The sequence below is a fragment of the Brassica napus genome, chromosome C5, assembly GCF_020379485.1.
Source record: "Brassica napus cultivar Da-Ae chromosome C5, Da-Ae, whole genome shotgun sequence".
In the NCBI taxonomy this organism is placed as follows: Eukaryota; Viridiplantae; Streptophyta; class Magnoliopsida; order Brassicales; family Brassicaceae; genus Brassica; species Brassica napus.
Window position 1 is genome coordinate 9640820 of NC_063448.1, and position 14805 is coordinate 9655624.

Below are 14805 nucleotides of genomic sequence, written 5' to 3' on the forward strand. Positions count from 1 at the left end.
AAGATAGTACAAGGTGTTATAAAAGCAATACAACTTAAAATTTACAGCATTACAACAAAAACACCAACAATGTATAATAGAACCAAAAGTACAAACACAACACTTTGACCAACCAATCATCGGAGTACAGATTTACAAGACATTTAAAGAAACAACGTTGAAGGAGACAGTATTTAACGAACAGTGATGATGCCACCGAGATGGTTCAACCGATCTTTTCCATGAACCATATGTGTTTGTTTGTGTGAAGTGAAGAAGATATATCCGATCACCAATCCACAGAATATACCTGGTCCGAAGGCTATTGCAGCAGCTTTCCAGCTCAACGTTTCTTCTGACTCTTCGGATTGATGTGAATCCCCCGATGTAGGATGAGGAACATGGATCGGTCCACAAATTTCCTCAAGACCATAGAGTTCAAGATTGTCCTCGAATGAAGAACAATGTTGCCTTTGAAACTGAGTGCTTCTTGGAACAGGACCTTGGAGAAGGTTGTGGGAGAAGTCCAAGTATGACACGAAGGAGAGGTTGGCAAGATCCCGAGGAATATTACCCGAAAGCTTGTTGTGAGAGAGGTCTAGTGCCTCTAGATTTGTTATATTTGCCAAGGATGATGGGATACTGCCTGTAAATGCATTTCTTGAAAAATTGACATGAAGCAGTTCCTTTAGCATGCCAATTGATTTAGGGATCCGTCCCGTAAATTTGTTTCCAGAAAAATCGATGGCTTTAAACATATATAAGATCTTTGGAAACTCTGTATCTACACCTTTATACATCATATCCATCGAATCCTCATACATGCTTAGTTCGCCCATGTGTGACATAAATGTGTCTATGCCGTCACTAGTCAGTACACTTTCCTTTTCCCCCACTGATGCCATTTCACGCCAGTTCACAAAATAATCTTGTGGCAGTGTTCCACTGAAGCTATTGTTCGATAGGTCAATGACTCGCAGACTCGGAAACCCCAAATGTGACGAGACTGGACCATAAAATGCATTTGATCCGAGAAACAAAACACTTAATGATCCCAAAGAACTCAACCAAGATGGAAAGGTGTCCTTGAACTTGTTTCCTTTCAGATTCAGATATTCCATAGACGTGCAGTTGATCAAAGATTTTGGAAGCTTCCCCGATAACTGGTTACGGCTAACGTCTAGCGACCGTAACTTGGTGGCATTGGTAAAGATGTCTGGAAGGAATCCACTCAAGTTGTTGTTTCTTAGAATTATAACGCCAAGAGAAGCAGTACAATTCATCAAACATGAAGGAATGGAACCAGAGAGATGGTTGTTTGACAGATCCAAGAAGATCAATGATGCACGCTTACAGATCCAACGGGGTAATGATCCATGGAGTGCATTTGAACCAAGATCAAATTGGACTGGTCCTTGGAATGAATTTGAAATAAGATCAGAGTCACTTCCACTGACGACAGCTTGCGGTAATTCCTCGAAGCTACTGAAAAAATTATGAGAAAGCGTCAACTGAGATATCCTCCACAGGAAACTTGGTACTTGACCTTCCAACTTATTGTAGGAGAGATCTAGAATCTTGAGGGAGACTAATTCAGGCATAGATCCAGGGATTAGCCCAGTGAAACTGTTATTGCTAAGATCTATAAACTCTAGTTTGAGAAATCGAGATATATCTTCAGGGATTGGTCCGTAGAGGTTGTTAGAAGCTAGGTCTAGATATTGTAACTCAGAAGCTGAGGATGTATTCCCAAACTCTAAGGGTCCCTCTAATTGGTTTTCACTCAAAGAAACCACTCTTAAGGAAGGAATCGTAAACAGAGATGTAGGGAAAGTCCCGATTAAAGAGTTACTATTCACTCTAAATACCTCCAAGTTATGGAGTCCACTCATGTTAGATGGAAGCTTGGATTTGAAGTGATTATCGGAAATGTCAAAATAGGACAAGCTGGTTAAATTTGATAGTATCAGAGGTAAATCTCCACTGGAGAATTGATTACCTGTGAGAAGTAAATAGGACAGCTTGTTGAAATTGGCAAATGAACTAGGGATGGTACCATTCAGTTTATTCGAGTAAAAACTGATAATTTTTAGCTGGTTTAGATTGCCAATTGAAGGCGGAACTTCACCTATCAAGCCATTATTGTCACTAAGATCAAGAACTGTGAGACGGGACAAGTTTCCTAGGGAAGATGGAATTTTACCTCCTAAGTCATTATGAGAGAGGTCAAGAAAACTAAGATGAGAAAGGTTTCCTATAGAGGATGGAATTTCACCTGTCAAGAAATTGTTATCAGAAATGTTAAGATGCCTGAGATGAGAAAGGTTTCCTAGTGAAGAAGGAATTTCTCCTATGAGATCGCAACTGTAAAGGGTTAGGTGGTGAAGATGATGGAGTTTTAAAAGACTAGTGTTTGATTTCAAAGAGCCATTAAGATAGGTGTACTCAAGGACGAGTGATATCACCTCACTGGAATGAGCGTTGCATGTGACACCTTTCCAGGAACAGTGATCACTGCTTGTGTTCCACGAACTTAAAGGGGCTTCAGAAGGAGCACGTGGGTCTGATGCATTGAACGGAAACTCATTTTTGAACTCCAAAAGAGCATCCCTTTGGTGCGTAGGAGAAGCAAGAGTGTTGAATATAACGGAAAGAAAGAAGATGAAGAAAAAAGATTGGTTCGGAATCATCATCCTTCTGTTTTTTTTTTTTGTTTCTGAAGTTTGTGTGGTAAGTAATGAGTTGTGTAAGGCTTATGGGGCTCATTTAAAGAGCTTTGGCTTCTCAAGTCTTGCGTCATCTCTCGTGTTGGATTTTTCAGTTGATTTGTCAACTCTTCTGTGATCCCCACTTGGCTCATAAGTCTAAAACGTTGACTAATTCCTTCCTTTCATTTGCGGCACGCCATTATTTTAAGCCACTTAAATTATTGTGGTTTTTCTATCGACATGACAATAACATTCTTCTTCGATAGTCAATATTTGACGCATTGGATATGGAAGCTGAGCCCACAGTCTAATTTCTCAACCTGGCCATCTCTATCATACTCATGCTGTCATCAGAAAATAATAACATTAATATCAATTTGAAACTCACGATAGTACAAGCTTTTGTTAGAGTTTTGAGAAGATATTGATTGACTGATCAATCTGGACTTTACCTGACTGGCAGATACTGCATTTTCTATCAGTAGGAGTATGTGATAGGGAGGCATTATCTATTTGTGTTATCTGCCTGATGTTAATGGTGCAGGAGTTAGATATATCACAGGATTCCATTCAACAGAACGATACGGTTGTAGAGTCACTGACCAGATCTTGAGCCTGGTTCCTAACATTGAGGTTTTGTGCCTACTGAGGATACATCTCTTGCTATTGTTAAAACTTTGATAATTCGGTCTATATGATTTGCTTAGTCTGAATCTATGTTTTACCATGAGCAGAATTTCAGGACAACATTAAGATGCATGCGGTTCTAGAACTCTTTTGCTTCATTTCATTTCATACTTATGACATGCTTCAATGCCGCCCTAATGTACATGATTTACAAGAGGCATCCCGACCACTCCATTGCTCTTACTTCATGGATCTGCAGCGTAAGCAAGGAGTTCCAGCAGCAGAAGGTGAGCAATTCGACATCAGAAGAACCGTCATGTTGTGGATTCCTGGGATGGAGATTAGTGTCAGCCATATCAAGCGAACAAGTATACCAAGCTTAGTGTTTCCTGGTGGAATTATACCTTCACATACCTCCAAAGGAACATGGGACAGCAAACGCCGTTCAGAGTTTATCCAAGTAATAACGATGTTTGCCTAGACTGCCAAGAATCTCTTTATCCAAGTAATAACACGTTGAGGGGTTCTTCTTAGTTTATGTAAAATAAGATTTTTATATTATAAGTTTTTCTTTGATGTTAAAAGCATGTCCTATATACTTTTGGTTCGATGTAAAACTCGTTTGGATAATATTTATGTAATGTGTTCTCGTCTATGTCCTGAAAAAGTCGTCCAACTTCACAGACAAGTATATATGCTGTTTAGAAATAAAATACCAATTCTATCAAATGACGTTACCATAACAACAACAGCAACAACAATATTTAATAGAACGAAATTCAAACTGAAAAGTGCAAACACAACATTTTGACGAACCAGTTATTGAAAGTACAGACTTACAAGACGTTTAAAGAAACAAAGTTGAGAGAGATGGGCTTAACGAACAGTGATGATCCCACCATGATGGTTTCGACCGAACTTCTCCATCAACCATTTGTGTTTTTGTGAAGTGAAAAAGAAATGTCCGATCACCAATCCACAGAACACACCAGGTACGAAGGCTATTGCAGCTGCTATCCAGTTCAACACTTCTTCTGACTCTTCGGATGAAAATTCCTCGGAATGTTGGGAATCTCCCGATGTAGGATGAGGAACATGGATCGGTCCACAAATTTCCTCGAGACCATAGAGTCCAAGGTTGTCCTCGAATGAAGAACAATTTTGACTCTGAAACTGAGTGCTTCGTGGAACTGGCCCTTGGAGAAGGTTGTGGGAGAAGTCCAAGTATGACACGAATGAGAGTTTGGCAAGATCACGAGGGATATAACCAGAAAGGTTATTGTGAGAAAGATCTAGTGCCTCTAAATTTGTTATATTTGCCAAGGATGATGGGATACTGCCTGTAAATGCATTTCTTGAAAAGTTGACAAGAATCAATTCTTTCAATATGCCAATTGATTTAGGGATCTGTCCCGTGAATTCGTTTCCAGAGAAATCGATGGCTTTGTACGCAAGAAAGATCAGTGGAAACTCTGTGTCTACACCTTTATACATCATATCCATCGAGTCCGTATAATTGTATAATTCCCCCATGTATACCGAACTTGGACGGCCTTTGTCCATAATATGCTCATACCATTTGGTTTTATCTACCCACACCGTTGACATTTCAAGCCAGTTCACAAAATAATCTTGTGGCAATGTTCCATTGAAGCCATTGTGTGATATGTCAATGACTCGGAGACTTGGAAACCCAAAATGTGAAGAGATTGGACCGTAAAATTCATTTGATCCGAGAAGCAGAACACGTAACCGTATCAAAGAACTCAACCAAGATGGAAACGTGTCCTTGAACTTGTTTCCTTTCAGATTCAGATATTCCATAGACTTGAAGTTGATCAATGATCTTGGAAGCTTCCCCACTAAATGGTTACGGCTAACGTCTAGTGATCGTAACTTGGTTGCACTGTTAAAGATATCTGGAAGGGATCCGCTCAAGTTGTTGTTTCTTAGAATTATCTGGCGAACAGAAGCAATGTAATGCATCAAACATGAAGGAATGGAACCAGTGAGATGGTTGTTTGACAGATCTAAGAAGACTAATGATGTACACTTACAAATCCATAGGGGAAATGATCCTCGGAGTGAATTTGAACCAAGATCAACGTGGTGGACTGGTCCTCGGAACGAACTTGAGCTAAGATTAGAGTGACGTCCACTGACGACAACTTGCATTGAATCCTCGAGGTTACTGAAAGAATTACGAGAAAGCTTCAAAGAAGACAGGCTCCACAAGAAACTCGGTACTTGACCTTCCAACTTGTTGTAGGATAGATCTAGCTCATTGAGGGAAACTAATTTGGATATAGATCCAGGGATTAACCGAGTGAAACTGTTATTGCTAAGATCTAGAGAGTATAGGGAGACTAATTTGGACATAGATTCAGGGATTGCCCCAATGAACCTATTATTGCTAAGATCTAAAGTTTGGAGTATGAGAAATCGAGATATATCTTCAGGGATTGGTCCGTAGAAGTTGTTAGAAGAGAGGTCTAGATATTGTAACTCAGACGATGTGGATGTATTCCCAAACTCTAAGGGTCCCTCTAATTGGTTTTCACTCAAATAAACCTCTTTTAGTGAAGGAATCATAAACAAGGATGTAGGGACATTCCCGACAAAATAGTTTCCACTTGCAGAAAATATCTCCAAGTTATTGAGTTCACTCCAGTCAGATGGAAGCTTGGATTTGAAGTGATTATTGGAAAGGTCTAATGAGGACAAGCTGGTTAAATTTGACAGTATATGAGGTAAACCTCCACCGGAGAATTGATTATATGAGAGAGATAATTGAGAGAGCTTGTTGAAATTGGTAAATGAACTAGGAATGTTACCACTCAAGTTGTTCGGGCCTAAGTTCAAAAATGTTAGCTGGTTTAGGTTGCCCATTGAAGGCGGAATCTCACCTATCAAGTGATTCTCAGCAAGAATAAGAGTCGTGAGATGGGACAGGTTTCCTAGTGAAGATGGAATTTCACCTATCAAGTGATTACCATAAAGGTCAATCTCTACGAGGGGAGAAATATTTCCTATTGAAGATGGAATTTCACCTACCAAGTAGTTGCTAGAAAGGTAAAGATGACTGAGATGAGAAAGGTTTCCCATTGAAGATGGGATTTCACCTCCCAGCTCGTTATAAGAGAGGTCAAGCTGCATGAGATGAGAAAGGTTTCCTAGAGAAGAAGAAATCTCTCCTCTGAGATGGCAGTTGATAAGGGCTAGGTGCTGAAGATGTTGGAGTTTTAAGAGACTAGTGTTTGATTTCAAAGAGCCATTGAGAAAGATGTCCTCAAGGAAGAGTGATATCACCTCACCGGAATTAACATCGCATGAGACACCTTCCCAGGAACAGTGATCACTGCTTGTGTTCCACGAACTAAAAGAGGAAGCAAAAGGATCCTCTGGGTCTGGTGCACTGATCGGGAACTCATTTTTGAACTCCGAAAGAGCATCCCTTTCGAGAGTAGGAGAAGCAAGAGTGTTGAATATAAAGGAAAGAAAGAAGATGAAGGAAAAAGATTGGCTCGGAATCATCATCCTTTCTTTTTTTCTTCTTCTTATGTTTGTGTGGTAAGTAATACAAGTTGTGTAATGTTTATGGGGATCAACTCTTGTCTGATTTTCACTTGATTAGTCAAGTCTTCTGTGGTGTCACTCCACCACCTGGCTCAAAAGTCTACACCATTGACTCATTCCTTCCTCTCCTTTGCGGCACGCCATTATTATTTTAAGGTTCCACTTAAATTATTGTGGTGGTCTTTTCACAACCTGACCCTTTTCTCTCTATCATACTCATCTTGTCATCAGAAAACATGAACATTAATATCAACCTGAAACTCACCATCCTACAAGCTTTTTCTGGAGTTTTGAGAAGATATGGATTTGACTGATCAATCTTGACTTTACCTATCATCAAGAGTATAAGAAAACGGAGGCATTGAGTATTTGTGTTCTCTTCCTGATGTAATATAACTAGAACTGGTCTGGTGATATAGAGAAATGTATTGTGAAAGAAGAAAGATATTGTTTGTATACTGATCTCTGAAATGATGAAAATTCACTTGGAAACTCTTTTGACATCTCTTGTTGTATGCTGATCTCGGAAATGCTGGAATTTCTTGTCGTCTCTTATAATGGATTTTCTGATATGGCCTATCGATGATCCAAAATGAGACATGTATTAAACAGTCTCAGCTCAAATTACATTGAATACACATAATGATTATAACAAATGTTCAATGGACCTTATTTCGCATTGTTTCTACTTGCTTCATTATCTTCATATATTTGATGATACATAGGTGTTTGCTAGATGGTATAGAACACTAGAACATTTGTTTTATGCAAATCAATATGGTGCAGCAGACTGCAGTTTTGAAGACCGTTTCTTCAGGTTCAATAATCTTAACTCATAATGGATAAAATTAAACTTAGTCCAAGCTTCATCTCTTTGGACCTTATACTCTCAGTCAGACTACTTGATACTTCTTTGGTGTTATGTGTTTTGTATGCTTACATATTCAGTTTCCTTCATTGCAGGGAAACATTACCTTGAGTTTCAATAGTAATGTTCTTGCCTCTTTCTCTTACCTTCCTCCAGTTTCAATCTCTGGTGAGACCACAACAGGTTAAATTGTCCTTTTTACTGCTGCTGGTCTAAGCTGGCGATTTATTCTCTTTCCCCTTAATTACAAACCGGAAGAGTGGATCATAAATTCACAATGATAACATCACGTTGTGAGTTACAAACGGATTACTATGTATCCTATGATTATAAAGCTCTCTGCTTCTCGCTTCTATGCACCTTTTCAAAAGAAAGAGAGTTATGTTCAGTCTTCAAAATCTTTTTTTTTTTTTCTAGTGGCGGCCCCAAATGTATAATAGATCCATTGACATGTAAAAAATAATAGCTCTTTTAGCAACAAAAGGTTTGGAACTCTTCAAACAAAGCAGAAACCAAAAAGGAAAACACACACGATTTTCTTTTTGTCATCCGCGTCTGAAGACAATCACGATCGCTGTGCAATTGTCTTTGCAACGACGTTCCTTCACAGCTTCCTTTACAATACGGCGACTAATTGTGCTTACAGGCAAGCCTTCCTGCAAAATCACAGCTCTTAGTAATCTCTCATTGCCCTTTACTTGTATGCACAAAGTTCTACACAAACATTTTCACATGGCTACCTTAAAAACTTGTGTTCATGTAGCTAAAGAGTGTGCAATGAAGAACAAAGCGATTTGACTAGCGTGTTTGTAGTTACCTTCAAGAGTTTCTGAACAAACCTAACAGCGTCACTTGGTCCAAACACCTGAAAACGGATGCAGTATGTACATCATATGAGTAAACTTTGAATATAAAAGACGAAGGGGATGTTCTTATAGAGAAATGCACAACAAGAAACCATGATGTCACGGCCCGTTTTAACCCAAAACGTCCATGAAGACAACCAAAGATCGGGTCGGGCCAAAGGTGAATCAAGTCCACTCCACTAAGTATTTTCTTAAGCTTTAAGTCTTTTGTAAAATATCTTAGGTATGGAGAAGTGTAGAGAAGTGTAGAGAAGTGTAGAGAAGTGTAGAAAAGTGTAGAAGGTTGTGGAACACTTGAGAAGAAGTTTCACAACCGTTAGATCGGTTTGATCTGTACCGTTCGTTGAGGAAGAGAAAGTGTATATAAAGGGGATCACCCCTCACTTGTAAACACACCAAACTTTAATAAGAAAACACTTCTACAAACTCTCTCTCTAAAATCGTCCATACTCTCTCTCTAAGTGCTGAGCGAGTTGTCCGAAAGGCTGACTTAGCAAACCACAAGGGTGAAAGTTGCTAAGGCCGCACGATCTGATTGGAGTGAAGAAATCAGCCCGTGACAGTTGGTATCAGAGCCGAGGTACGATCCAGACAAGGGGAGACTCTGGCCGAGTGGAGAAAATGGCTAAGGGAGATAAACAAAAAGAAGGGAGCTCACAGTCCGGCGTGGAGGAGCGTGGAAGGGAGTCCACGGCCACACGTGCTGGCACCCAGCGGGAAAAGAGTGTTTATCGTGAGGCTCTGGGTGTGGCTGTGGGCGAGATGGGTGAGAAGCTCGAGAGGGTCGAGCATACCGTCACTGAGCTGGAGAGTGTTGTGTTCGGTGGGCTTGAGGAAGTCAAGCAAAATGCTGCCGACTTGGACTCTCGGTTCATTCGGCTCGAGGAGCTGGTGACGGGATCCATGCAGGCTTTGCGTGATGACATCGAGGGGATGAAGGCACGCTTTACTGCGATGGAGGAAGACATCACGCTGGTCAAGAGGGCAAGCGCAAACGCTGAAGCCGTTGGCGGAGCCAATTTTGGTAAGGTTGAACTTCCGAAACCAAACCGGTTCAACGGTGTGCGGGACGCCAAGGAGGTCGAGAATTTCCTTTGGCAGATGGAGATATACTTCGACAATCTCAACGTTGTGGCTGAGAATGCGAAGGTGAAGGCTGCGACGTCCTACCTGTCGGACACAGCCATGCTATGGTGGCGAAGGAAACATTCTGAGATCGAGCAAGGAACATGCCGGATCGATACTTGGGATGATTTCAAGAAAGAGTTGAAGCGGCAGTTCTACCCGGAGAACGTCGTATATGAGGCTCGCAAGAAGTTGAGGGAACTTCGACAGCGTGGCTCGATCCGGGACTATGTGAAGGAATTCACAACGCTCATGCTTCAGATTCCGAACATGACCGCGGAGGATCTTGTGTTCTACTTCACTGATGGACTGCAATCTTGGGCCAAGCAAGAGTTGCAGCGTCGGGGAGTCAAGACGGTGGACGAAGCCATCGCGGTGGCCGAGTCGCTAGTTGACTTCCGTACCTCTGGTCCGTCCGAGTCCTCGAAGAAGAAGGAGCAGGTCGTGGCCAAAGGTGGGGGAGCAAAACGGGATACTGCCCGACCATCCAACTCAAGGAGTTTTGAGAAAGGTGCTCGTCGGGAAGACTTCGAGGCAAGGAAAAAGTCCTTCGTTCCAAAGGGAGGATGCTTTGTGTGCAAGGGGCCACATGCGATGAAGGACTGCCCGAAGATGGGGTCGTTATCGGCTATCATGGAGTGTCGGGACACCGAGACTCCAGAAGAGGAACCAGGGAAGATGGGGTCGTTGCAACTTTTCAACGCCCTGAAGTCTAACCCGGTAGTGAAGCCGACGGGTAAAGGGCTCATGTACGTTGAAGCTCGGATCAACGATAAGCCGACCCGAGTGATGGTGGACACGGGCACCACTCACAACTTCATGGCGATAGACGAAGCTGTGAGACTTGGTGTCAAGTGGTCCAAGAAGGATGGTTGGATTAAGACGGTGAACGCAAAGGCTCAACCCGTCAATGGGGTAGCTCGAGGGGTCGGGATGAAGCTGGGAAGCTGGAGCGGCCCGGTGAACTTCTCAGTCATTCCCATGGATGACTTCAAAGTAGTCTTGGGAATGGACTTCATGAGACAAGTCTCAGCCATACCCATGCCTGCGTTGAGCTCGGTATGCATCCTCGAGAAGGGATCACCGTGCATGATTCCGGCCTTAGAAGGGAAAATCGATGAGACGAGGCAACTATCGGCGATGCAGCTCACCAAGGGGGTGAAGAAGGGTGAACCCACGTTTTTGGCCATGATGAAGGTGGAGGATGAGCCCAATAACGTTGAGGACATCCCTCAAATCATCAAAACCGTCCTTGAGGAGAACAAGGACGTTATGCCGACAAAGTTGCCAGAGAAGCTACCACCGAGGAGGGCGGTGGACCACCAGATCGAGTTGGAGCCAGGAGCTAAACCACCATCTATGGCGCCTTATAGAATGGCTCCATCCGAACTGGAAGAGTTACGGAAACAACTCGATGAGTTATTATCGACGGGGAAGCTGAGACCGTCGAAGGCACCTTATGGGGCCCCGGTTCTGTTCCAAAAGAAGCATGATGGCTCATTGAGGATGTGCGTGGACTACCGGGCCCTTAACAAGGTAACGATCAAGAACCGTTATCCCATTCCGCTGATTGCTGATCTATTCGATAGGCTTGGTGGGGCAAAAGTCTATACGAAGATGGACTTGCAGAAGGGTTACTACCAAGTCCGGATAGCGGAAGGGGACGAGCCGAAGACTGCGTGCATAACGCGGTATGGGTCGTTCGATTGGCTGGTAATGCCATTCGGTCTTACGAACGCCCCCGCCACATTTTGCACCCTGATGAACCAGATCCTACAGCCCTACTTGGATCGGTTCGTGGTGGCATACTTGGACGATATCGTTATCTACAGCAACTCGATGGAGGAGCATGTGGAGCACTTGCAGACCGTATTTCGGGTTCTCCGCGAGAACGAGTTGTTTATGAAGCAAGAGAAGTGTACTTTCGCCACCGAAGAAGTTCAGTTCCTTGGCCATGTTATCGGCCATGGAAAGCTGAAGATGGATGAACCGAAGGTCAAAGCAATTATGGGGTGGGAGGCCCCGACCAAGGTAACGGAGTTGCGATCTTTCCTTGGTCTAGTCAACTACTATCGTCGGTTCATCGAGGGGTATTCAAGAAAGGCGGCACCATTGACGGACCTTCTCAAGAAAGGGAAAACATGGGACTGGTCCGAACCGTGCCAAGAAGCCTTTGAGGGACTAAAGACCGCGGTAAGCCAAGAACCTGTCCTTGCCTTACCTGACTTCAGCCTCCCTTTCGAGTTACACACGGATGCCTCCGACTTTGCCATCGGGGGAGTGCTGATGCAAAATGGACATCCAATTGCCTTTGAAAGCCGTAAGCTTAATGAGACTGAACGGCGGTACACGGTTCAAGAGAAAGAGATGACTGCGATAGTCCATTGTATGCGAGTTTGGAGACACTATCTTCTTGGGGCACATTTCTCGGTCAAGACGGACAACGTGGCGACGAGTTACTTCCAGACCCAGAAGAAGTTGTCCCCAAAACAAGCAAGATGGCAAGACTTCCTGGCTGAGTTCGATTACACTTTGAAGTACAAGCCAGGAAAGGTGAATGTGGTGGCCGATGCACTAAGTCGGAAGGCGGAGCTGGCAGTGATGAGCCAAGTCGAGGGGACCATTATGGCTCGAATCCGAGAGGGGCTGGAACGTGATCCAGTCGCTAGGGAGCTGGTGAAGCTATCCAACGAGGGGAAGGTGCATCGATTTTGGGTAGAAGATGGGTTACTCTACACCAAAGGTCGAAGACTTTATGTGCCTAAGTGGGAAAGTCTTCGACGAGATATCATTCGGGAGTGCCACGATACACGATGGGCGGGCCATCCGGGACAGAAAAGAACGATGGCACTTGTCGAAGCTGGATACTATTGGCCACAGATGAGGGATACCGTGGAGCTTTATGTGAAAACTTGTCTAGTCTGCCAACAAGACAAGTCGGAGAACAAGCAGCCCGCGGGATTGTTACAGCCACTACCCATCCCGGAGCGACCATGGGACTCGGTCTCGCTTGATTTCATCAGTGCGTTACCTAAGTCCGAAGGGTTTGGATCCATCCTGGTGATTGTGGATCGATTCTCTAAATATGGGACGTTTGTGGCTTGTGATCGGGACTGCACTGCGGAAGAGGCAGCAAGGGCGTTCTTCAAGAACGTGGTAAAACTTTGGGGACTGCCTCAGAACATTGTAAGCGACCGAGATCCCCGGTTCACTGGGCGCTTATGGACAGAACTGTTCAAAATACTTGGGACGGAACTAAGCTTCTCAACAAGCTTCCACCCGCAATCTGATGGGCAGACCGAAAGGGTGAATGCCTTACTTGAAAGTTATCTCCGTCACTTTGTAAGCGCCAACCAACGGGACTGGGCGAAGTTGCTGGACATAGCTCAGTTCTCTTACAATCTTCAACGCAGTGAGGCGACAGGACGGAGCCCGTTCGAGCTTGCAACGGGACAGCAGCCATTGACTCCGCACACCTTGGCCACGCCAAGGATTGAAGGGAAGAGTCCCGGAGCGTTCATAATGGCTAAACAGTGGGAAGAACATGCTGACCTTGCCCGAGCATGCTTGGAGAAATCCCGAAAACGGATGAAGAAATGGGCAGATGAGAAGAGACGGCCTTCGGAGTACTCAGTGGGCGACCTTGTACTTGTTAAATTACTTCCACAACAGTTCAAGGCATTCCGGAGCCTGCATAAGGGCTTAATCCGGAAGTACGAAGGACCGTTCGAGATAGTTGGGAAGGTGGGAAAGGTTTCCTACCGACTCGACCTACCGGATACACTTAAGATCCATCCGGTCTTTCATGTTAGCATGCTGAAACCGTACCATGCTGATGAGGACGACCAAACCCGAAGGGTTTCGACTCGAGCACCACCCGTGGTGACTAAGTCTTATGACAAGGAGATCGAAGAGGTTCTGGCGTCCAAGGAGGTAAGGAAGCGGGGAGTCCCGAGACAGACCCATTTTCTCATCAAGTGGAAGGGACTTCCAGAGGCAGAAGCAACATGGGAACCGGAAGAAGACTTGTGGCAATTCCGGGACATGCTGAAGGCATACACGGTGACGAGGGCGTCACCGGCTTAGGTGGGGGAGGATGTCACGGCCCGTTTTAACCCAAAACGTCCATGAAGACAACCAAAGATCGGGTCGGGCCAAAGGTGAATTAAGCCCACTCCACTAAGTATTTTCTTAAGCTGTAAGTCTTTTGTAAAATATCTTAGGTATGGAGAAGTGTAGAGAAGTGTAGAGAAGTGTAGAGAAGTGTAGAAAAGTGTAGAAGGTTGTGGAACACTTGAGAAGAAGTTTCACAACCGTTAGATCGGTTTGATCTGTACCGTTCGTTGAGGAAGAGAAAGTGTATATAAAGGGGATCACCCCTCACTTGTAAACACACCAAGCTTTAATAAGAAAACACTTCTACAAACTCTCTCTCTAAAATCGTCCATACTCTCTCTCTAAGTGCTGAGCGAGTTGTCCGAAAGGCTGACTTAGCAAACCACAAGGGTGAAAGTTGCTAAGGCCGCACGATCTGATTGGAGTGAAGAAATCAGCCCGTGACAATGAGCTTACTTCCCACAATCCATCACAACCAAGAATCATGAAGTTTTCTCTCACAGTTAACTCAAACGCATGAATGTCCGGGGTTGCAATGACACCAAACTGGAATCAATCACTTTTTTTAGAATTTTCAAGTGAAGACTAATGTCTGGACTGTTGATAAAAAAACAAAGATGAGTAAACTTAATAATGTAAATTGTAGTAAATGTAAAATGAGGTTGTTTGGTGAGTGGAGTATTATGCCCACATATCATGCACTATCATTTCTTTATTTAGTTAGTGTATGGGAGCCTCTCCTTAGTGCAAGGGAGCCTCTTCTTAGTGCCAGGGAGCCTCATTTAGTGCATGGGAGCCTCTTTGTTTTTGGCTCCCCATTTGATGTATATATAAGCACTCTTGATACATGAAACATGAAAGCAATTTAATTTCTCCTTTCTCATTATCTTTCAAGAAAGTCTCTCATTATTTTCTATGTTCTTCATTTAATTTCTCTTAT

At 43.5% G+C, this 14805-nt stretch overlaps 2 protein-coding genes and 1 pseudogene across 2 annotated transcripts; all 3 read right to left on the reverse strand.

Annotated features, from left to right (window-relative positions):
• LOC106427105 (receptor-like protein 30) lies at positions 1-2761 on the reverse strand. The gene has a single exon (XM_048758231.1). It carries the CDS (start codon positions 2670-2672, stop codon positions 174-176), a length of 2499 nt encoding a protein of 832 aa, XP_048614188.1. The 5' UTR covers positions 2673-2761; the 3' UTR covers positions 1-173.
• Positions 2762-4007: 1246 nt separating this feature from the next.
• LOC125587059 (receptor-like protein 38) lies at positions 4008-6851 on the reverse strand. Its single transcript, XM_048757188.1, has one exon. The coding sequence runs from the start codon at positions 6849-6851 to the stop codon at positions 4191-4193; it is 2661 nt and encodes an 886-aa protein (XP_048613145.1). The 3' UTR covers positions 4008-4190.
• Positions 6852-8303: 1452 nt separating this feature from the next.
• The window catches only part of LOC125587060, an 81674-nt pseudogene continuing 75172 nt past the window's right edge, over positions 8304-14805 (reverse strand).

Coding starts and splice junctions, on each gene's coding strand:
- LOC125587059 (XM_048757188.1), bottom strand. CDS start 6,851: ATGATGATTCCGAGCCAATCTTTTTCCTTCATCTTCTTTCTTTCCTTT.
- LOC106427105 (XM_048758231.1), bottom strand. CDS start 2,672: ATGATGATTCCGAACCAATCTTTTTTCTTCATCTTCTTTCTTTCCGTT.